At 39.5% G+C, this 23,912-nt stretch overlaps 1 protein-coding gene across 3 annotated transcripts in view; it reads right to left on the minus strand.

Annotated features, from left to right (window-relative positions):
* Positions 1–295: 295 nt before the first annotated feature.
* Positions 296–23,912, minus strand: part of MMP16 (matrix metallopeptidase 16) — a 325,636-nt gene continuing 302,019 nt past the window's right edge. For all 3 annotated transcript variants that reach the window (XM_073631917.1, XM_073631916.1, XM_073631919.1), the window contains 3 exons: positions 17,189–17,339; positions 7,507–7,622; positions 296–6,841 (listed from right to left, as the gene is read on the minus strand). In XM_073631917.1, the coding sequence (XP_073488018.1) occupies positions 6,507–6,841; positions 7,507–7,622; positions 17,189–17,339 (602 nt within the window). In that variant the 3' untranslated portion in view covers positions 296–6,506. The remainder of the gene's footprint in view (positions 6,842–7,506; positions 7,623–17,188; positions 17,340–23,912) is intronic.

A 23,912-nucleotide genomic window follows, 5' to 3' on the forward strand; every position in this document is an offset into this window, starting at 1 on the left:
AAACACCTTTATGGGCCTTTTTTTGTGCCCAGGGGTAGAGTCTGGAACAGAAAAGGGCCTTACTGTTACCGCAAGGTAGGAAGTGCATAATTATCTAAACATATTTTTTGTATGCGCTATTATTAACAGTACCCCTAATGGAAACACCTGAACTCAGACGTTTAGAAAGTCCACATTTTCACATTTGGCCATTCAGTGTATTTAGCAGTTTGTCTGGATTTGCCCTTTAAGCTGAATACTCACAGACCTGGTGCATCTGGTAAACATAACAATGAAAAATGCCAAGCAAACAAAGTAGGATCTCATCTGCTAATTATTTGCAGCTTTATTTGTATTTTTAATTACAACACAATAAAACAATGGTAATTACAGAAGATGCAATAATATAAAAAGCAACCAACCCCCTACCCTTAAGACACTTACAGCAGACAACAACTGCCCCACCCTAAAACAGCCCTCCTCAAGAGAAACAGTAAAATAAATAGTAATAAATAGAAATTAATCACTGCACAGCCTTTAATACTTTGACTGCGGAAATGGAAAAAGCAATGTTTAGCGCAGTGGATGACAAACTGTCAGTCGTCTGGTCAAAACTGCAATAATCTATTCTTTCACCTTTATTATAAGAATGATGCAGTCAAAGTATTAAAGTATTGTAAACAAGTTTTGATTGAAAAATAAATGTAAATCATGGTCTATGGTATACAATAAAACAATTATAATAATAAAATTAACAACCCCTTGACCTTTGATGGTGTAATATATGGGGGCAGAAATGATCTGTGGTTAGTTTTATAACATCTATTTAAATTTTAGCCTCTATTGTTCTCTGCAATGACTCTGGGTATTAAAATACAACTCCTGTTCACATACTGCATTGACAGGAAATTAATGTTTTATAGATCCATCTAAGCACTACAAACATTTCCTGGTTATATCACAGTCTTGATACAAGTTAGCACCAATTATTCAGGTCTGTGTTAGCACACAAAGAAACTTTGTGTTTGTCAGTAGAAGCAAAATAGAATATTATATCTACCAGGACTCTAAAAGACAAAAATAAAATATATCCAATATAACATCTAATACAGGAAAGCTTCATCCAACATTTCAGCATAATATAAATAACACAGTGAGCACTCCCCAAACCATATTTCTATAATCTTTATAATGTACCTTGTCAGTATTTAGGTTCATATACACTGCCTCTGAAGGACTTAGATTTTGATAAATAAATTTTTATCATTAATATGAAAGAATAAAAATACTGATTACTTTATGCTCATAGAGTTATAAGTGGGAAAAATACATTTTAAAATGTGAAATCCAGATTAGTTTTACTAAGCTCTTAGTTCTCTTAAGAACTGCTTAAAAAATCAAATGTTATTAAATTAAAAAAAAAAAACATAACACATTCATTGCCATAGAGGCCATTTTTAAAACCTAATGTCATTAAAAAGGACCTTTTCATTTCAGCTGGCAACCTGTTACAATTTTCTAATACTGCCGAATATTTAAAATGTTCCCTTTTTTCCAAAGCAACAATGCTCTGTAGATGACATTTTTGAGAATTCTTATCCCACCATTCTTGTAATTGGCTTGCTGCTTTTAACAGAAGTCAGCATAGTACTGGAGGTCAAATCACAGGCATTCCCATCAACGGCCCTACATTTACAATAGTAAGAGTTCATCTTTGGTGCAATACTTATTAAGCGTGCTACAGATTTAAAGGAATGCTGGAGGGATGCCATGTTCTTTATTAAGACACTGGAACTTACAATATGGCCATGATAGACTGACACTCCCATTTAACACTTTCATTGTATACACACAAATTTTGGGCAGACTTCAAGAATACCCAGTATTCTGGTATGAGAGGCTAATCAGGGAATCTAGTCCTATAACTTAAGCTTTTTAGCATAATCACCTGCCAACAATTTATATGCAAAAATAATTATGGGATTATGAAAAACAATGTGAGACATTGGATTTTTTTTATAAGGGGAAGGAGGGTTTAATCACAAACTCTGGTTCAGGATTTATAAATCCCTAGTTATACAGCATGGAAACAGTTGTCACGTATTTCTTTTTTATCAAGGACTCTCTGTAAAAGTGGCCTTGGAATCGTAAGTGGGGAAATATCTGCCCATCCCCAAGTGACTTATTCAGTTTCGGGACTGGCCACAATCCTCCAGGCCACGTAACATTTCTGATCCTCACAGAACAGAAAAGGATTGCAACAAACTGCTTAGAGACTTTCTCTTGCACAAACATGTTATACTTACTAATTTTGCACGCAGCAGCCCAATACTCCTCTTCTCGGGTCACTTTCTGGCACTCCTGGCTCCTCCCTCCTGCTGAGTGCCCCCAGAGCAAACAGCTTGCAATGGGGGCTCCCAAGGTGCGTGTCCATTCACACACAGAGCTGTAGCTTGGCTTCACCCTCTCTGATTGGCTCAGTGGATGTGATTGACAGCAGAAGGAGCCAATGTATCCCGCTGCGATCTCAGCCAATGAGAGACAGAGTCCCCGGAGAGCCAGGACACTCATGCACATCGATGGATCAAGATGGGGCTCAGGTGAGTATTGGGGGGCTGGGGGGATGCTGCACAAAGGTTTTTTTTACCTTCATGCATCATGTGCCTTTCCAACCACTTTAAGGCTACTTTCACACTGAAGGCGTTTTAGCGCTAAAAATAACACCTCTAAAGCGCCTGAAAAGTACCTCCCATGCCACCCAAGTGTGAAAGCCTGAGTGCTTTCAGACTGGGGCTGTGCGCTTGCGGGACATTACAAAAAGTCCTGTAAGCAGCATCTTTGGGGCAGTTTTGGAGCACTGTATACAGCACTCCTAAACCACCCCTGCCAATTGGAATGCATGGGCAGCGCTTCCAAAGCTCCTGAAAAGCACTTCGGAAGCACAGCAACACGGGCAGTTTTAACCCTTTCTTCGACCACTAGCATGGGTTAAAAGTGCCCCACTAGCAGCCGAAAAGCGCTGCTAAAATGACAGTAAAGCGTCGCTAAAACGAGCAGCACTTTACAGCTAACGTGGTGGGTCCCCAGTGTGAAAGTAGCCTAAGTCAATTATGGATTGCTTTACAGTTATGAATTTCAGAGGACAAGAGACATTAAAGGCTTTGCTAGAAGATGTTGCACACAGGAGTATCCCACCAAGGCTTTTGCATTTTTATATATCTGAGCTGAATGTCCTTTATCGCATGACACATTTCACTTACTCTGCAATTTTAAAACAACTCTGCGGGATCTATAAAAGAAATATCCAGCCAGAAGAATCCTGTAAGCAAGCAGCTCTCTATAGCAGAGAGTAAGATCTTCACTCACTTGCAGAGCTAGGAGAACAGCTGCTAATACTGTAGCCACTTCCAGTTGTGACAGAAGTATGGTTCTTCCCACAGGCTGCTATGCTACTACTGTGTCCAGAAAGGAAGTAGCGAAAGGAACCACAACACCCAGCAGAGGAGCATGCTAACCGATACTCCTGGAAGTATTTAATATGGGGTACTGCTAGCACTACATAGAGAAGATTTAATGTGTCACCTGCCAGAGGCAAGTATTCATCTCCTTCTTTTACAGAGTGCTTCTTATAGCTGGTGCTTTTATACTAGTAATAAGGTCATTTTAAAACTCACCATTCATGGATCAGTCTATTATCAATGATCAGATACAGGATGGTACTGATCTGCACTGTGTCTAGAAAACGGGACATCCCTTAACGTGCACTAAATAACTAAAGACATTTGCACCTTCAGAAAAAAATGATCAGAACTAAAAAGAAAAAAAGAAATAGTTGGGTGTTGCAAAAAAAAAAAACCCAAAAAAAACAACAAAAAGTCCCACCGAAATCACATTCTTTAACCATTTTTTAATAAAAGCTGCCTGCAAGTTTTCTAAAAGTTTTTTTCCACCATAACTGTTGGACTGTATGCAAACAATGGGATGTGGACGTCCCTAAAATGGGTGTTGGTTCAAACTTTTGTTTGTGATAAATTAAAGTTTCTTTGTATTCTCCTACCACCAAGGTACAGTACATCTTTTTTAGTTGTTTATTTTGTAGTTTATCGAGTGACAATTGTTGGAAACAAACTGGAAATGTTTAGCTATGACATTTATGTTATTCCAAAAAAATGTAAAAAACAAAATGGAAAACAAATAAAGAAGCACCACGAAAGGAAAACATGTATTTTCCTTTCTATATTTTATGTAGACTATAAAAGACGATCTTTTCTTGATTGCAGTATTTTTTCTTTGCTTGCTTTTACTTTTTTTTTTAAGAATTACAAGTTACATCTTTATCTTAAGCTTACCTAAAACAACTGCTACCATTAGCATACTTTTTTAAAGACTATTTAAGGTCCAACTGTCTCATCCAAATGAAATCTACCCTCTTACCACATTAGCTTGGCTACACTTGGACAAAAGCATGACCATATTTACTATGTCTCTCCCATTTGTGGATTAGAGAAAAAAAATGCTCCCACTCTAACAATGTTGGACACTATGTATTATACAAGTCCTATGTTTAACATCTCACTTATTTCCATTGGAAATTTAAACAAAGGTTGTATTGTTCCAACAAGGAAATGTGAACATATGTATATATGCACCACTCATATAGGCAAACATAAAAAAATAATTTAACATATAGGTAATATTATGCTTCTTGGTTGCAACCTGCATTTGCCATACATCATAACTAGCATTTCATATAGTTGATTTTGCTGAAGGTCAAAGGGCACAAACAGCAAGAACAGCACTCTTTAAGACAGTAAGATATTTATAAAAAGGAAAAAAAAACTAATGACAGCCAACAGGACACCAATGAAGTTAAAGGCATACTGTTTTCATGGAGCAGTTACTCTCCGATGCACTGACTTTCAGCCAGCTGACCACACATAAATGGCATTCGGTGTTACCTTCATTACCTGTTTAGTTAGCATAGTGCTGGTAAAAGCATAACACTGCTATACAAAAAAAACAAAAAAAAAACAGCTCTTATTTTTAATTATAGAAAAGAATAAAACATGAAAAACACCTGCTACTGCAGGATGAATGGTAATGACAGCACTTTCAAAATGCTTTGGTGCTTCAGTTTCGTCTGGTCTTGCTCCTGCTCCTAATAAGATCAAGCCACTTTCACCCTTTGAGAACTAAAGTGAACATGCAGTTTGAGAACACTTTAGTATGGAACATGCAGTAATCAGATTCTCTGCTAAATAGATAGAATTTAGATGGATGTACTTGTATAAGGCAATTCATATTATCGTGCAATATGGTTTGAATGTACAGTAGACCTCTGTGGATGAAAACAGCCAACATTTTCTTCTGCCTCCTCTTTTGTTTAGTACCACTGTCTTATTTGGTTATACCAAACATTAGTCTTTCCTATGGAATAAAACATGTTTTTAGATGCTGTTGGATACAACAATTTATTAAAACCTCAAATCTCATAATTTTCTATCCACGTCCACATTATTTTGTGGCAAGCAAGCCATGCCTAATAGAATCTGAAAACTGATAAGATAGTACTCAAAGCGTTACAAATACGTAATACTTGTAGCAATTTTCTTCTCAACATGACGGCCATTTTGCCACAGCTCACTGCAATCCATTTCAAAGACATTCTGCTTCCTGCCAGGCTTTCAAATAAGTGTTCCTGTCAGACCTGCTAAGTGCCAAAGGCAGTGGAATGCAACTTGATAAAATATAATGATGCCAAAAAAAAATAAAAAAATAGAAACAAACAAGATAAAACAAAAAAAAGTTTCACTTTGTTCTGTATATTCATGACTATAAATGTGTTAAAACGTTTTGGACAAAGCTCAGAAAAAGTTGTATAAAACACAAAATAAATGTATCATTATTAAGGCTGTTTCTATATTGCAGATATTTTGGCCCCTTGTTAGTTGGAAAAAGTCTGTCCAAACAGTCTGAAGGTCCCATGTGACTTGTTCTCCCACAACGTCAACCGTGGGTGTCTTCCCGTAGCAGACAGTGAATCAATCCTCTTTGGACACAAAGCTATTTTGGGTCTTCACACTCTCCCTAAGGTTCCGTATGGGTGATTCTTATGTTCGTTTGTTGCTCACACTTAAGGATATGTGTCTGTGCAGCACATATCGTTTTCAAAGAGGATCTGGAGTTTTCAAAAACTAAAATAATGTAAAAGAATATTTTAGTAAAGTAAATTTTTGTTCACCTTTCTCTTCATTGTTGACTCCTGGAAAGGTAACACCATCTCCAGAGTTTAGAAGGAAGGCTTAAAATTGAATGACAAAGAAATACAAACGGACTGGAGGAACAGCAAAAACTTTTGGAAGCTTCCCAGGTGATTGAATCCCCACTCAGGTGGGGGCACAAAACCTCTTGGGTTTTAAAGATCAGCCATAAGACCCTGGCTCACAGATGCCTGTGTCTAGCTAGGGATAATAGCTCTGATGTTGATTCTCAAGTAACCTCGAAATTCTACACTAGGAATTGTTAGATCACACCCACTCTTGCATAGAGCGTTTACAGTACAGTATGTGTCGGGGTGTTCCTTTCCTCTTAAATTGAAACACGGTGTAAACCAAGACAAGGAGGCACAAGGCCAGGATACAAGGGATTACAATAGCTATGGCTTTCACAGTGCTGGCTGTGTTGTCCAGCTTCATAACAATGTCTACATCATCTTGAGAACTGGTTCGTTCTTTTTCTCGGTCCATGGTGCCATCACACCCCATGAAATCTTTAAGGATAGAACGTGGGTATCCAGGTTCTACACGCAGTCTCTGATTGTGGAATTTCCAGTATTCTTTTCCTTTATAAAAATAGGTGAATCCTGAAAAAGCAAGATTGTTCATATGAATTAATAAATGAATCAAAGCCAAACTAAAAGATCTAAAAACATTAATATAGTTATCTACTTATGTATCTAATGTGTTTAAATACATTTCACTGCTTTAAATACCAACTAGACTATCTGCCTCCGGTTTCAACATGTTTACAGGAGGAAAGAGTAGAGTAATGCACTCAGCAGTTTGTCGCTTCTTCTTAATACTGTTCAATCACAAACTGAATGAAAGTTTGTTATCATGCTCTATTGTCTAATTGTAGTAGCGGAAAGTGGGGTTCAACCTTGCTATGCTGTCTGGCTTACAAGACTGGCTAAACACAATTACAAATTTAGGGGGTTAAACAAATCATGTACCATGTATTTCAACTGCATGTTTAGCTTTTTGCTTGTAGTTCAGCAGTAATAGCTTACTGGAATTTCTTTAATATATGCTAAAAAATTATATTTATGAAAAAGTTAGCATAGAATGCCCTACATTTTTAATAATGAAATCACTGTGGACTGTACCAGTCAACCATTTAAATTTTAAGCTAATAAATTAATTTCTTTATCAGCTTTCAAATACATTATATTACTTCATGTGAAGCTTTGCCGATGTTTCTGGTGACAAAAAAATAAAAATAAAATACTGTTGTGACGTTTATTTATACCATTTTCTTTGTCCACAAATGCCCCTTGAGGCGATTCAGGAATTCCTTTCCATATTGATATTGATTTGGGGTAACCAGGATCCATAACCTTTGACTCTTCATTGTATCTCCAGTATCTAGAATACACAATAACACATGCAATGTTATCATTATACATTATTGCCCCAATAGCATCCAAATCAGTATTGCTAACTCTACGCCTTGAGAGAAGTGAAGTTTGGGAAAAAAACAACATTTATTTAGGGCAAGATTAGAAGGAATACATTTTATTTGCATAATTTATGAATTTTTTTAAATATAGGTAAGCAGAAGACTCTTGGACTTCCAGTAGCCATAGCACATAGTTACAGCTTACATCTACATAGTGGCTAAAAGCAAAAATGTTCATAGCCTCAATGAACCTGATTTCAGGTTTTTCAGCAGGGGCTCATATGGAAGAGGGCTTGAGCTAGATTTGACAGTATATTTTATCTGATTTAGTTTTAAAAAAACAACAAATGAATATGTATACTACCACTGCTCTAGAACATGAACTTCATTAGCCATATCTGCAATACAGATTTACGAATCAAATGGGTCAGATGCCTTTGAAAATCAGAAAGCCTAAATTTAAGTTTCTGCAAGTCTGTACAGAAAATGTGTTTTGTAATAACCATAGTAGAAACTGTTTCCCTTACAATCTCCCTTAAAATGGGGGAAGAGAGGAATGAGAAAAGGAAAAGAGATGTGAAGGAAGAAAAGGATGGAGGAATAAAACAGGACTTTTGTCTTACCATAGAATCCTCTTTTTTGGAGTTTATTAAGGGACACACAGATTCGGAGCTATTCTGAAATGTATAGGTTGCTGTCTATAAGGGAATTGGACACTAGCAGAAGCTGTTAGCCAGTTATAACACCTCCCATTTGCATTATGCTTCAGTTTAATGCAAAAGCAGTAGTAGGAGTGATCATAGGAGGTGTTGAACACGTGTCCATTAATGAATTCCATTAATGAATTCCAAAAAAAAAGATTTTAAAAATGTAAATGAAAATTCCTATTTTCTTAATTGTTTATTAACTGACACAGGATTTAGAGGTATTCTGAGACATATGAAATGTCTAAGAGCAGTCCAAAATGAGGGGTGGAAAACACAGCAAACAAACGCTAAACAGGTCCACACAGAAAAGGCTAAAACTGGGGGCTATGTGCAGCTCAAAAAGCTGCCTGAAGGATCTTGTGTCCAAATTTTGCATCATCTGTGGCCTGAACATCCACCTGGTAAAATTTACAGAAAGTATAAGCAGAGGACCAGGAGGTAGCCTTGCAAATCTGAGAAACAGATGTCTGATGTAGGAAAGACCCAGAGGAACTTATTGATCAAATGCAGAGTGCCGTTATAGGAAAAGGTGGAACCTTGTCCTGAAGAGTATGGGCTTAAATGAAGCTCTTTAACCCACTTACCGACCGGCTCATGTACATATACGTCGGCAGTTTGGAGAGGGATATCTCGGTAACGGCAGCAGCTGCTGCCACAACCGAGGTATCCTTCTTTAGAGCCGGCAGTTCTGTTTACGATAATGGTGGTCTCTGCGGCAGATTCGCTGCGAGATCACCGTTATTGGTGGCGGGAGAGGTGCCACCCCCCCTCCGGAGGCGATCGGGACCTGTCTGTGGCTGTGTATGGAGACGAGTGAGGGGAAGATGGCCCCCACCCGTCTCCGTACGTCTTAAAGGCATATTTTTCTGTTGGTATTTTTTCAAATGACAATTTTTTTTTTTATTGCATTTACGTCCAAATATGGGATCTGAGGTCTTTTTGACCCCAAAGCTCATATTGGATGCGGGGAAGCCTTAATGAATAGTCTTGGTTAACGAAAAATAAAATGCTAAAAATGAAAAAAATGCTGAGTGAAATGGGTTTGCTTTTCTTAGAGCAGAAACCACATCTAGCAGAAGAAACCTCTAGGACACTAGCAAGAAACAAAAGCATGATGGTTGTGGGGTGGTTATAACTGGCTGACTTACAAACATGTGTCTGCTAGTGTCCAATTCTCCTATAGACCGCAGTATAACCCATATGTCTCAGAATACGCTTGTTTCTTAGTGCCTTTATGATTAAGAAAAGCTCCTTTACAGAGATTAGCAAAGTGGCTCCTTCCCACAGCAAAATAAAATGTTTATTCCTAAAATGTCACTCCCCAGAACCTATAGCAGGTATGCCATTTGTCATGTCTGTAGTTTTGCTACCAATATGACCAGGGAGATTCCTAAGATTTTATGTATGTATGGTGTACGTGTAGCTTATACCCAAGATCATTATTAGTCTTAGAGCCCAAGAATACCAACTCTCTCAACCACAATGGACAGGACCCACTCAAGTATCTTAGCAGTAAGTAGGGCCTGTGGCAAGTAAGAAAAGTTAACAGCAATGTTTGTGGCAATGTATGCTGTTTGCTATCAGTGAAGAAGTCAGCTTTTGACACCTCTAAACATATAATGTTAAAGTAGAACTATAGGCAACAAATTTATTTTTCTATTAAATAGAGTAGGGTAAGGGTTATAACCCCTGTCAGATTTTGATTTCACCATCTGTGTCCCATTGCGGAGATTTCCCGTAACTTCCTGTCCTATAGCCAAACAGGAAGTAAGAGGAAATCTCTGCAAATTAAGAGAATGCCTTGGGGACCCCCAGATCACCAGAATTGGTGTCCCCATTGGAAGATTTCTCACTATTACTTTTACTTCACTTTCAATGATAATGGTAAACAGGACAGATAGAGAGGATGATCTCCCTAACAGGGACACAAACAGCAATAAAAACTGCTGGGGGTACTAATCCCTCTCCACTCTATCCAAAACTTTAAAATAGTTTTTTCTTTAGTTATACTTTAAACTTTGATTGTCTGGAAGACACAGAGCCAGCTTCTGATATCAGTGAATGTACAATTCCAGGTGCTGGAGTTCATTATTGTATAATTTAAGCTTATGATGTTTGATATAGACTGATACAATCTTTGGACGGCATTATGTACTGGATTTTGTTTTACAATAAGCTATACCAAAACTTGGTTACACATGCCAGTAGTGCCATCTTCCACAACTGCTAGATTTTGTTTGCATACATGATGGTTATTAAAGGTTAAAGTTTTGAAACATTTCAGTGAACATCAGTGTGGTTTAACTACCTACTATCGCCTCTCATTCTGGGGCGCCATCTTATGATGGGGCCCCCAGTGTCGGCACGCAGTATTCCTAGGACATGGCGCGACCCTAATCTGGGTAAAAAGCCGATGATGCGGCTCTTTTACCGTGTGATCGGCTGTGCCTGATCAAAGCTGATCAATCACATGTAAACATGGAAGTGCCACTGACAAAGTGTGACAATGCTAAAAGCTGAAAATTGGCCTGGGCAGGAAGGGGGTGAAAGTGCTTGGTATTGAAGCGGTTAAACAGCATCGTGCTCCAGCCTCATGCTCCAGCCTTCACTAAAGACTGCAAAACAGGTGTTAGCTTATTCAAGAGCAAAGCGATGTCTAGCTGAAAATAAGATATGCACTTGCTGGGACCTTTCTAACTTTGATGTCTAATGCACACTGCCATACCCCAAGACAGTCCTGCAAATGTTTCTTGCAATTATTCCCACCCTAGCTGTAACAGTATTGAAACTAGAAAAACTACAAAGGGATGCAGCTCATTTGAACTTCCTCTCTCTGTAGAAGGCATTTAGATCAATTTCTAAAGTTCTGCCTATACTATAAATGAATGATACTTTTGCTTTAAGTTCTATATTTGTAACACATGAATATTATTTCTGATATACAGTGCAATTCTCTGGAACTGTAAGCCATCACGTGTGCGGAAACCGATCCATCACTGAAATGCTGGGACACTGATGAGTTGAAGTGTTCTTTATACCCTCCTGTGCTTCTGAATGCTCTATTTTTGGAAGGTGTGTGATTGCCGAGTATGATAATTAGAACTAAAGAATGATTATCTTCACCATAATGACTCTTCAAAACGAATCAACAACTACATAGATAGCTGCTTCATATGCCAATAAATGCTTATCACTTGAGATGGAAATTAAATCAAGGCATCTGGGTAATGCACTGAACAACCTGATTTAATGAAGAGATTTAATATTATCTTGTTCCATATGTCCGTTTTGGATTGCTATGTGAAATGCCATACCTCACATAGCGTAGGGATCCTCTCTTAATGTAGAGTGGCTTCTACAAATTGAACAGATTTCAGGTAAAGTGTTTTTATGTAACTGAAGATTCAAAAAGGAGTTTTCAGTTCTCTGTCTGTTCTGTGTATTCTCTAATTCTTGCAGTTATATAACCTGAACAACATGGTAGGCAGCAATAAAATAATTAACAACGGACTCCAGCACTGCAAGGCAAGAGTGTCAAGTACTAGCCAACATGTTCTGCCTCCCAGTACAAGAAATGGGGGGTTCCGGGCTGCACTGTGCAAAACCCTCACACACAGAAGGCAAGTATAACATGTTTGTTGTTTGAAGCAAAATCACTTTAAAAGAGGCTGGAGGCCGATAGACTGGAGGTAATATAAGGCATTACAATTGCATTTAAAGTAAACTTTTACCAGTATTGTGCATTATAATTAAAATGGTCATATCCATGAAAAAAAGTGTGTTTCAGCTTTTAGTACTACTTTAATATAAAATATTTATATCTCCCCTATCATATATATATATGATATTAGTAATATATTATTAATTCTCATATAAGCACTGCGCTAATGAACTAAATGAACGTGCTGCTACTTTAAATAAAAACTGAACAAAAGGTGAAAATAAATGTAGTGTCAATCTACACAATCACAGTAGCGCAATGAACATTAATGCTTATTATATAGTGTCCATACTCAAAATCAAAAAATTGTAAATCATAGATAATTATATTCATATATCAAAAAAAATCCATTGTGAAAAAACTGGTGCAAATGTCCATAAAAGTAGAAAACTTAAAACACCGTAAATCCTTCACCAAAGTGAACTAGTGCCATTCCACACCCTTTTAGAATAAGGCTCACCATACTGCATAAAATTTCAATGCATGTGTGATTTAATCTTGCTTTATGCAGATGACCATCTCAATCTCCACTCAGATTTCCTCAGACTAAAGCCTGGCACACACGATCAGACTGTTGGCCAACAAAGCGTCAGACTTTTGTCCGAAGGATGTGTGCCAGGAACTTGTCTTGCATACAAATGGTACACAATTGTCAGGCAGCAAACACGAACGTAGTGACGTACTACGAGGAATTTCAGCTCTTGAGCGCCACCCTTTGGGCACCTTCTGCTAATGTCGTATTTGGTGAGCATTGATTCTGAGCATGCGTGTTTGTACTTTCAACTTTTGTGTGACGGACTTGTGTACAGACAATAGTAAAATCTGACAACAGACCGTTGTCCACCGAAAATTTACTAGCCTGTCATCCCATTTGTTGGCGGAAAGTTGGACAACAATTATCTGATGGAGCGTACCAACGGATTTTAGGCCAACAATCTGTCATCATACAATTCCCTGCCAAAAATCTGTTCGTGTGTACGAGGCTTAAGAATAGATAACAGCTCTCTCCACATGTAGAGATAAAATCAACACAGAGCCTCCAATAGTGTAAAAACCTCTAAGGTACCAGTTTTAATGAGTTTTAAAAGTAATGTGTTTACATCACAATTAAAAATAAATCGTCTTTAATATATTTTATTTACATGCCGAGTGCCTGCGTGCTGCATCTCCAACCTCTCCTTGCTTGCACTCACAGATCGCACTTTCAGCGTCAAGATTCAGTTGCCGTGTAGACAATTCATCACTGCTGAATTGGTCACAGGGGGTCGGAAGCGACGAAACGCATTAGGGGCATGGCTACACAGCAACTAAATCTTGACGCTGACAGTGCGATCTGTGAGTGAGAGCGAGGAGAGGTTGGAGACGCAGCAGGCAGGCACCCGGCATGTAATTAAAATATATCAAAGGCAATTTGTTTTTAATTGTGATGTAAGCGCATTACTTTTTTTATTAAAACTGGAACCTTAGAGGTTTTTACACTATTGGAGGCTCTGTGTTGATTTTATCTCTACTTGTGGAGAGAGCTGTCATCTATTTTTAGTCTGAGGAGATCTGAGTGGATATTGGGATGATCATCTGCATAAAAGCAAGATTAAATCACACATGCGATTGAAATTTATACAATCCGGGAAGCCTTATTCTAAAAAAGGTGTGGATTGGTACTTGTTCACTTTGGTGTAGGATTTAGGGCGTTTTAAGTTTTCTACTTTTATGGACATTTGCACCAGTTTTTTCACAATGGATTTTTTTGATACATGGTTATAATTATCTATATTGGACAATTTTTGGATTTTGAGTATGGACACTATATAATAAGCATTATTGTTCATTGCGCTACTGTGATTGTTTAGATTGACACTACATTTATTTTTACCTTTTGTTGAAATATATATTATTACCTTCACTGTTTCACAGTAGAAATAAACCATTTTTATCTGCTGTTTTGTACTATAAAAGGGCTAATTTTATTTTTTTTAACCCCATTATGACAGGTGATACAAAAAAAAGCATGCCGCTGCTACTAAATGTCTTAGGCCTGGTTCACACCTATGCTTTTTTTGGTGATTTTTGCAGAAACGCACTACAGTTCATTTATCATGGTTTCCTATGGGACACGTTCACATTTATGCTTTTTTCAGCTGCTGCATACTTGGAAAGGGTCAGGGACCTTTTTCAATGCAAAACTGTGCTTTTTTTGCTTGTATGGTCCAATAGATTTCAATGGAGAAGCTGCAGAAAAGCATGTTGTGTGTTTTTGCCACAATTTGCATTTTTTAATCTGCGCAACAACAAATTGGCCAAGAAAAAGCATATGTAATACAAAACGTAAATCATAGCAAAATCGCATGCACAAATGCACAGCAAAAAGCACTGCAGAAACGGATCAAAAGCAAACTGCATAGGTGTGAACTGAGCCTTATGCTGGCCATACATGTATCGATTTTTGGACGAAAATATTCATACGAAAAATCTTTGTACATTCGCTGAATGAAAGCATGTCGTTTGAAAATTTCACTTGCTTTTAACATTCATTTTTAAAATGAACGTAATATCTGAACGAAAACCACATACACTATCTGAAAATTCCTTTGACCAAGAAGTTTTCTATTCTGCTCCTTCAAATTTTCCCATTACTGTGGTTGAAAACAAACGTCGATTTGACCCCACTAACGATTAGAAAATCGAAGAAAAATCTTAAAAGGAAAATTTTTTGAAGGAAGACATTGTTTTTGTATGACCAGCATAAGTGACAGCAGGTGCAGGGAACGTTTATCAAGCCACCTGCCTTTGACAAGGGAATCTGTCATACATAATATATTACAGTTCTGTCTGAAAACGGCAAAACTGTCTTTCATTTTTTTTCTTTAAATAAAAAATTTGATCTCCCAGTCTGAGATCATATTTACCAGATTCAACCTCTAATAGTAAATACAGTAAATCTCCTCTGTCTGTTATTCTCAGAGTGGATTTAGAGATTTTGCTCCCTAACCATATAGCTGGTTATTTATATTTACCACTGCATATAGATATTTAAGAATAAAATTGCCTTTTTTTTTAAACTTTACATATTAACTAAATTATACACCACGCTTTTTTAAGGTTATTATCTGATTAATCGATTAATCAAAACAATAAAATCGGCCAACTAATCTATTATGAAAATAATCGTTAGTTGCAGCCCTAGTGGGAGGCTCTGCCAGATCGCATCTGCCTGAAACCCTTCAATTGAAATCTGATGGAGCCAAGTGGAAATTTGTCGGGCAACAGCAGCTACAGTCAGATTGCAACTGTTGCTAGGGTATTCTGACAGCCACCCAGCAGAGGGGTTTGTCCATCTGTTCTGTACTTGGTGCGAATGGAGGATTCAACTAGGTCTTTTTCATTCAGCTTGTGGGCCTGCTTAAGGCAGGACTGCAATAAAAACATTGTCAGATATTTTAATACTTTGTTACTTTATTAAATACTTTTTTTTATTCCTGAACCTAACCCCCCCCCAAATTAGAGAGATCATCCTTATTGCTGCTTTTCTACTGTATATCATATGTTCGGAAACTTGAAATGTGCATAATATAGGCTCAAATAGGCCAGTCCCTTTATTGGAAGCTTAACTTTTGCATCTTTCCCTGGTAAGTGACATATTACAGAGATATTAGTAAACCTCCCTGCACAGTCCTACTTGGTAATGTGTATTAGAACTCTCACACTTATTGCACCCTACTTGCTGCAACTTTTCCTGCTGTACAATTAAAACGGAGCTCTTAATATTTCCTACCCCACTTGCCCCTTCCCCTGACTTCTCTGTCAAGATCAATGGCACATCTATCAGTCTGTCCCCACATGCCGGGGTGCTAGGGGTAACCTTAGACTCTGAACTGTCCTTTCAGGCCCACATACAATCCCTGTCGAAATAATACCGCCTTAGCCTCCGCAACATTTCTAGAATACGCCCCTTTCTAACTAATGACACCACCAAGCTTCTAATTCACTCCTTGGTTATCTCTCCCCTTGACTACTGCAACTCCTTCCTCATTGGATTACCTTAACATAGACTATCCCCCCTTCAGTCCATAATGAATGCTGCTGCAAGACTCATCCACCTTACCAACCATTCAGTGTCCTCCACCCCTCTCTGCCAATCCCTCCACTGGCTTCCACTCACCCAACGAATAAAATTCAAAGTACTAACAATAATTTACAAAGCCATCCATAACTTTGCTCCCAGCTACATCACTAATCTAGTCTCAAAACACCAACCAAGCCGTTCTTTTCGATCCTCCCAAGACCTCCTGCTCTCTAGCTCCCTTGTCACCTCCTCCCATGCTGGCTTCCAGGATTTCTCCAGAGCTTCTCCCATCCTTTGGAACTTTCTACCCCATCTGTCCGATTGTTCTCTAATCTATACATCTTTAGACGATCACTGAAAACCCTTCTCTTTAAATAAACCTATCTTGCTTCTAACTAATGCACTGTTTTACTTTCTCCATCAGATCATCCCCCACAGCTATTGTATTAATTGACCCTCCCTTTTAGATTGTAAGCTCTAATGAGCAGGACCCTCTGATTCCTCTTGTACCAAATTGTAATGTAACTGTAATGTCTGCCTTCATTTTGTTAAGCGCTGCGCAAACTGTTGGCGCTATATAAATCCCGAATAATAATAATACTTCCCAAGAAGTGAGTGGTAATCCCGATATAGTCACATTATCAGTCTTAATGTTGTAATAAGTGCAAACTGCTGGTCACGAGGAAAAAAAACGCATTTCTGGGGAAGTTTTGTTCAGAACACCACTATAATAGGAAGTCACGTTTGATCTTTTTTTTTGTCAGATAGAGAAAATTATCTTGCCTCTAATTTAGTTTTCTCCATTTAAATCTGTTGCCATCAGCAGACCTTTCCGCCACATAAGTACTTTGTCTCTTAAGGCACTGTTAATACTGTGAAACAGATTGAATGACAATATTGCAAATGCCAGCTCTTAGCATCTCAGCCTTATAAATCAGCCACCATGCTCTAAAGTTTGTCTCTGTAGCAATCAAGGCTTGAGCCTTTGGAAACAATGCAGATAATACCAGAAATACATATTATAATTGGATTTCTAATCACCTGTCGCCTTTAAAAAAATAGGTCTTTCCGACGTCTTCCCACCAAACAGCGGTGTCAATGCCATGAGGTGGAATGCCATGTCCCAGCTGTATCAAGTCATGAGGATAGCCTGGTTGTAATGTTGTGTCTTTGAACACCCAATATTTATTACCTGGGAAAAAAAAAAAAAACACACACTTTATAAGGAGACCGTCCACTGAAAAGGAAAGGGACATTTCCAATAGAGGTGTAGGTGTATGATAGGCTGTATCACCCCCAGACTTCTTTGGGGGCTTAAGTATTTATATTGCCCATCACTAGTTCCCATCCACCATGTCACCACATTCAATGCTGCATTTTCCAGAATATAAAATACAAATAAACTTCCAAAGAAAATACAAGTTTCAAAAGAAACTATTAGATACCCCATCTCTCCACAGCATCTATCAAAATATTATTAGCATTTTTTAATAGATGTACCTTTCAGTGACTTATTTTATTTATTACAGGTATTTATATAGCACTGAATTTACACAGCACTTTACATACTATACAATTACATCAGTCCCTGCCCTCAAGATGCTTACAATCTACAGTCCATATTGCACATGCATACAATTCAGATAGGAACCAATTAACCTACCAGCATGTCTTTGGATTGTGTTGAAGGAAAACCACACAAGCACAGGGAGAGCCAAGGACCCCAATGCTGTAAGGCAGAAGTCCTAACCGCTAAGCCTAAATTTTATATAATACAGTGGAGAGAATAAGGTAACCTGAAGTTTTAGCACATAACTTATTATGTACACATTGTTATTTATAATACACTGGACACATAAATAAGCAAAATTGCACATATCAGAAAAGCACAGAAATTTCCCAGCTGTCAACCTTCAAGATCAGATCACGTAAAATTTAGGGGTCGATTTATAAAGAATTCGCCCAGCCCTGACAAATTCTAACCATAATTACTTTAATACAATGTTTTCCTAAGATCATCACCTCCATCTAGTGGCCATAATACAGTATATTTTCTAAAATACCAGTGTCAGGAAAAAAAAAAAACAATACATTATGCCCACTAGATGGAGTTAATAATCATAGGAAATTGCTGTAGTAAGCTAATTGCAGTCAGAATTTGTCAGGGCTGGGCAAATGCTTTTGACATTTGTCCAACTATTTTTACATATAAATGGACCCCTTAATCACGTCACATCCTTAGACCATTTTAAAATGTCCAGGACTTGCAGTGGTTAAAACCACCATGTTTTTCAGTTGGCAACTGACAGTTCAGTAAAAGTGATTGCTTTTACAGTGATAAGGGTCTGGAAGTGTTCTATTCTGAAAGATCTTTAGTTAGAAGATTCTCTCAGACCCCTTTCACACTGGGGCGGTTTGCAGGCGGTATTGCGCTAAAAATACCGCCTGCAAACCGCCCCTAAACAGCCTCCGCTGTTTGTTCAGTGTGAAAGCCCGAGGGCTTTCACACTGAAGCGGTGCGCAGGCAGGGCGGTGAAAAAAGGCCTGCAAACCGCTTTTTTGGAGCGGTGAAGGAGCAGTGTATTCATCGCTCCTAAACCGCTCCTGCCCATTGAAATCAATGGGACAGCGCAGCTATACCGTGGCCATAGCCGCGCTGTACGAGGGATTTTAACCCTTTTTCGGCCGCCAGCGGGGGTTAAAACCGCACCGCTAGCGGCCGAATACAGCTACAAGAACGACGGTACAGCAGCGCTAAAAATAGCGCTGTTGTACCGCCGACGCCCCCACTGCCCCAGTGTGAAAGGGGCCTTAAATACTGCCGAGATCAGCAACCCAAGAGAGAGCTAACCATTCCATGTCTTCCATGCAGGATTATCTTTCTTCTACTTTTTATTTCAGTGACAGAATTGCTTTAAGGCAAAATTTGCAACTCCATTTGATAAGCAAGACATTGTTTTTAAGTGTTAAGCTATTAAAATCACGTATTGTAACTAATTAAGACATTTAACTACCATCTTGGCAGTTGGACTGTGGTTAATAAGCAGTCTGGGAAGGTGTGTTAGTTTTTGGTGCCAGGAGCTCCCAGTGCCTAAGCCATGCCAAAATCATGTCTAACCTATCCCACTGCTAAGCTGGCCCAAACATTTAAACTGGATCTGAAAATAAAACTAAAATAATCTCCCATCCTTAACCCAGCAATGACTTAAACTGACATGAATACAGATGTTTCAGTTTTACATACAAATAGTTCTATGTGAAGATCCAATGTGTTGGTTCTGGATTGTTTTCATTGATGGACTGCTACTTTTGGATAACGCATTTCTTTAATGACCACACACATATCAATAATACACACACACCTGATCAGCCATAACTTTATGACCACTGATAGGTTAAATGGATAACATTATCCCATTACAATGACATTTGAAAGTTAGTGGGATATATCAGGAAGCAAGTAAACATTGTCCCTAAAGTTGATGTGTTGAAAGCAGTTTGTTGTGTAGGGGTCTGCATAGTCACAGACCAATCAGGGTTCTACAATGGGCACGTGAACATCAGAACTGGACTACGGAACAATGGAAGAAGGTGGCCTGGTCTGATCAATCACATTTTCTTCTAGATCATGTGGATAGCCGCGGGTGCACGTGTGTCGCTTATCTGGGGAAGAGGTGACACCTGGATGCACTATGGGAGGAAGGCATGCCATAGGAGGCAGTGTGATGCTTTGGACAGTATTTTGCTGGGAAACCTTGGGTCCTGCCATTCTTGTGGATGTTACTTGACACATACCACCTAACTAAACACTGTTGCTGACCAATGTAGTGGAAATATTAAAGCTTCACCTATAAGCAAACAATTCCATGCGCTAATAAGCACAATCATAGCTCTCTTGTATAATGCCGGGAAAGTGCGCTTGTTTATCTCCAAGTAACACAGACAGACGCTGGTATCATGTTGAGCTTAGCAAAATCCTGTCTACCATGATATGCTGCTTTTTTTTATACTGTAAACATGGATAAATAAGGAATGTGGTGGCTTCAGAATCAGCCAACCAGACAAATATTCTTTCAAAAGAACCAATCTCACACGTGTATATATTCAAATAGAATTCCAGTAGTGATGTGTGCAGATGGTCGTGTGCAGAGCCATGCAGCCAGCCCCTTGTGAGACACAAAGTGTCTCACAATTTGAACACTAACTATATGGCTCTGAACACAATCATGTGCACATTCCCACTGCTATCAATGACGCGAACCGTACTCTATCATGGCTCAGTAGGCCATTATTTTTGTATGGTTATGCTATGGTTCCCATGTACGCAGATCTGTTTACTAGGAGCGTTAATGCAATCGCCATGAGGTGGCCAGTCTCTTGGTGTGGCATAAACGAACATCCCTAAAAGAGCAAACAGATCTGCCGTGTCCACGGGAAGGTTTCTGCAGTCAATGGTCTTCCACCAACGTCTGTATGTGCGAATACGCTTGCATGAGCATATTACAGCAAAACTGACACTGGGAGACATCTGACATACATTAATAAAACATTTCTAAAACACCAAGTACACCCCATCATTGGAATGGTATTCCCTCATGGCAATGGCCTATTTCAGCAGGACAATGCTCCCTGCCACACTGCTCAAGAATGGTTTGAGGAACACAACAAATTTGAGGTGCTGACTTAGCATCCAAATTCTCCAAAGCTCAATCCAATTGAGCATCTATGAGATGTGCCGGAAACACAAGTTTTATCCATGGAAACCCCACCCTGCATTTACAGGACTTAAAGTGGTTGCAAACCCTCACATATACCCAGTGAAGTGAACAGCCTTAGATGATACAAAGAGATGAAAAAAATCCTCCAACATAGGTTTTATTTATCTGCAGCTTTCTCTTCCCTACAGCCCTTCAAAAGGGCAGTTTAATGTTAAAATACTTTTTCATCTGTGAAAGCATAGAGGAGGGGGCAGAGAGGCTGTAGTTACAGTGTGTCATAGCTGATTGGAGGAAAGGCACACACCACCCTTCACACAGCAGAACTACTGTGTTCGGAATAGACAAGCTGCATGCTGAGCTCCTTGACACACATTTTATCTCATGTGTCGGGAACACTTCTCAGGAATGAAGTAACAGAGAGAAACGACATTTTGGAGCTTTGGAGAGATATAAGTACACTACATATATATGTGCTTTGCTCAGATTTCATGACTGAGGTGTACAACCACTTTTAAGTCACTACTGGTGGCTTGGTGTCTCAGCTTACCTTCAGTGGTCTATTGGCGTCCATGCTTCAAAAGGTCAGGGCTGTTTTAATGGCAAAAAGGAGACCTACCCCATATTAGGTGGGGTTGTCAAGTTATGGCTATTGTGTATATATATATATATATATATATATATATATATATATATATATATATCAATCAGCATTTCAGCTTTGTCTCCTCTTTGTTAGCAGAGCTGGTGAAGGATAGTCCCTCCTCTGAGTCATTCAATTATGAGTAATTTGACCTGCTATTCACAATATAGGGTATTCACAGCAAAGCAGCAGATCGGCCTTAAAAAAATGCAGATGTAGTCTTGTGCTTGCCACCTGCTGGTAGATTGTAATAAATATAAAATATTCATATGCAATACTTCATATTTACTGGACTCTAAAGCAGAGGTCTCCAAACTGCAGCCCTTTGCTTGCCTTTATCTGGCCCTCAGGACACCATTCCACCCACTGACACCAACAATGGGCCACTACTCCTCCCACTGAGACCAATGATGGGGCAGAATTACTCCCACTGACACCAACAATGGGACACAATTCCTTCAACTGACATCGATGAAACACTAGTCCTCCCACTGACACCAAAGATAGGCATGGTTATTTCCACTGGACCCAGGACACCTTCTACTCCCACTGGCCCTAGCCTGGCCCCCCTTCAGTCTGAAGGACAGTAAATTGGCCCTCTGTTTAGAAAGTTTGGAGACCCCCTGCTCTAAAGAATTGAAGATTATCTGCCAAAAAATATAATTTGTAGTTGTGAACATTAAAAATTAGAAAAAAAAAGCAGAAAGAAATGTTGGTACGTTCACTGGTAGATACAGTACATGGATGTGGCAGATCAAAATAACTAAAAATTTTTGCTTTGGACTGTGTTTATAGTTCTGTTATTTCACCTCAAAACTATGGGACTCATTGGGATCCTCAGCAGACTAGCCATATCTCTGGTCATTTGAAATCCACTAAGCAAATCACTCATCTATTTGATTTATTGTACAATTCTAAGGGCCCACAAATCTTTTTTGGCAAATTATAACCTTTGACAAAACTTGTGAGGATTTCATTGAAGTCTCAGACTCCACTGTGGAAAATCCCCAACCTTTTAACTCAGACACTAGGCAGGGCCAGAACAAGGGATGGAACATGAGGGGCAAGCACCCCATGTACAGGGCTCTCATATGGGGAGCTGTGCAGGAAAGTGGACTAGCGAACCACAGTCTCCCTTCTAACAGCCAGTGCTTTCTGCTTGGACACACTAAACTCCCAACATGCCCACTCTCCACCACATTACCCCAGCCACCCACAGCTGACAAGAAAAGTGCACTGTGCACACAAGCCTCCCCCCTTCCCCAGCTGCTAAAAAGCAAGCAAATGGCCACATATGTGCAGTGCACCTTGCACTGCTAACTACAGAAAGCCAGACCATGTGCTTAACCACACTGTATGTCAGCAGTGTTGGACAAACATATGTCAACATCTTCTCCCTGGGCACTGGACGACCCCAATATCGACAGCAGGAGATGTGGGAAATGGTGGTGATCAGGACAGGAAGGCACATATAGGCGGTTCCCCGGGTTACAAACAAGATAGGGTCTGAAGGTTTGTTCTTAAGTTGAATCCCTTTGTAAGTCAGAACAGGTACACTTTTTAACCACTTGCCGACCACCTAACGCACATATATGGCGGCAGAATGGCACGGGCAGGCAGAATCACGTATCCGTACGTGATCTGCCTCCCGCGGGCGGGGGGTCCGATTGGACCCCCCTCCGGTGCCAGCGGCGGTCGGCATTTGACTGGGAGCGTCGGGAGGCGAGGGGGAGACCATCTGATCGTGGCCCCCCCCTCGCGATCGCTCCCAGCCAATCAGAATCCTCCCCTGCCTGTGTGTAGTTTCACACAGGCAGAGGATGTGATGTCATCTCTCCTCGGCTTGGCAGTTTCCGTCCCAGCGCCGAGGAGAGAAGACATGTGAGTGCACAACACACACACAGTAGAACATGCCAGGCATACTTTACACCCCCGATCCCCCCCCCCCGATCGCCCCCCCCAATCACCCCCCCCCCGTCACAAACTGACAGCAAGCAGTATTTTTTATTTTTTTTTTCTGATTACTGCATGGTGTCAGTTTGTGACAGTTACAGTGTTAGGGCAGTGAGTATTACCCCCCTTTAGGTCTAGGGTACCCCCCTAACCCCCCCTAATAAAGTTTTAACCCCTTGATCACCCCCTGTCACCAGTGTCACTAAGCGATCATTTTTCTGATCGCTGTATTAGTGTCACTGGTGACGCTAGTTAGGGAGGTAAATATTTAGGTTCGCCGTCAGCGTTTTATAGCGACAGGGACCCCCATATACTATCTAATAAATGTTTTAACCCCTTGATTGCCCCCTAGTTAACCCTTTCACCACTGATCACCGTATAACCGTTACGGGTGAAGCTGGTTAGTTCGTTTATTTTTTATAGTGTCAGGGCACCCGCCGTTTATTACCGAATA

Source organism: Aquarana catesbeiana, linkage group LG05 (assembly GCF_042186555.1).
Source record: "Aquarana catesbeiana isolate 2022-GZ linkage group LG05, ASM4218655v1, whole genome shotgun sequence".
Classification (NCBI taxonomy): Eukaryota; Metazoa; Chordata; class Amphibia; order Anura; family Ranidae; genus Aquarana; species Aquarana catesbeiana.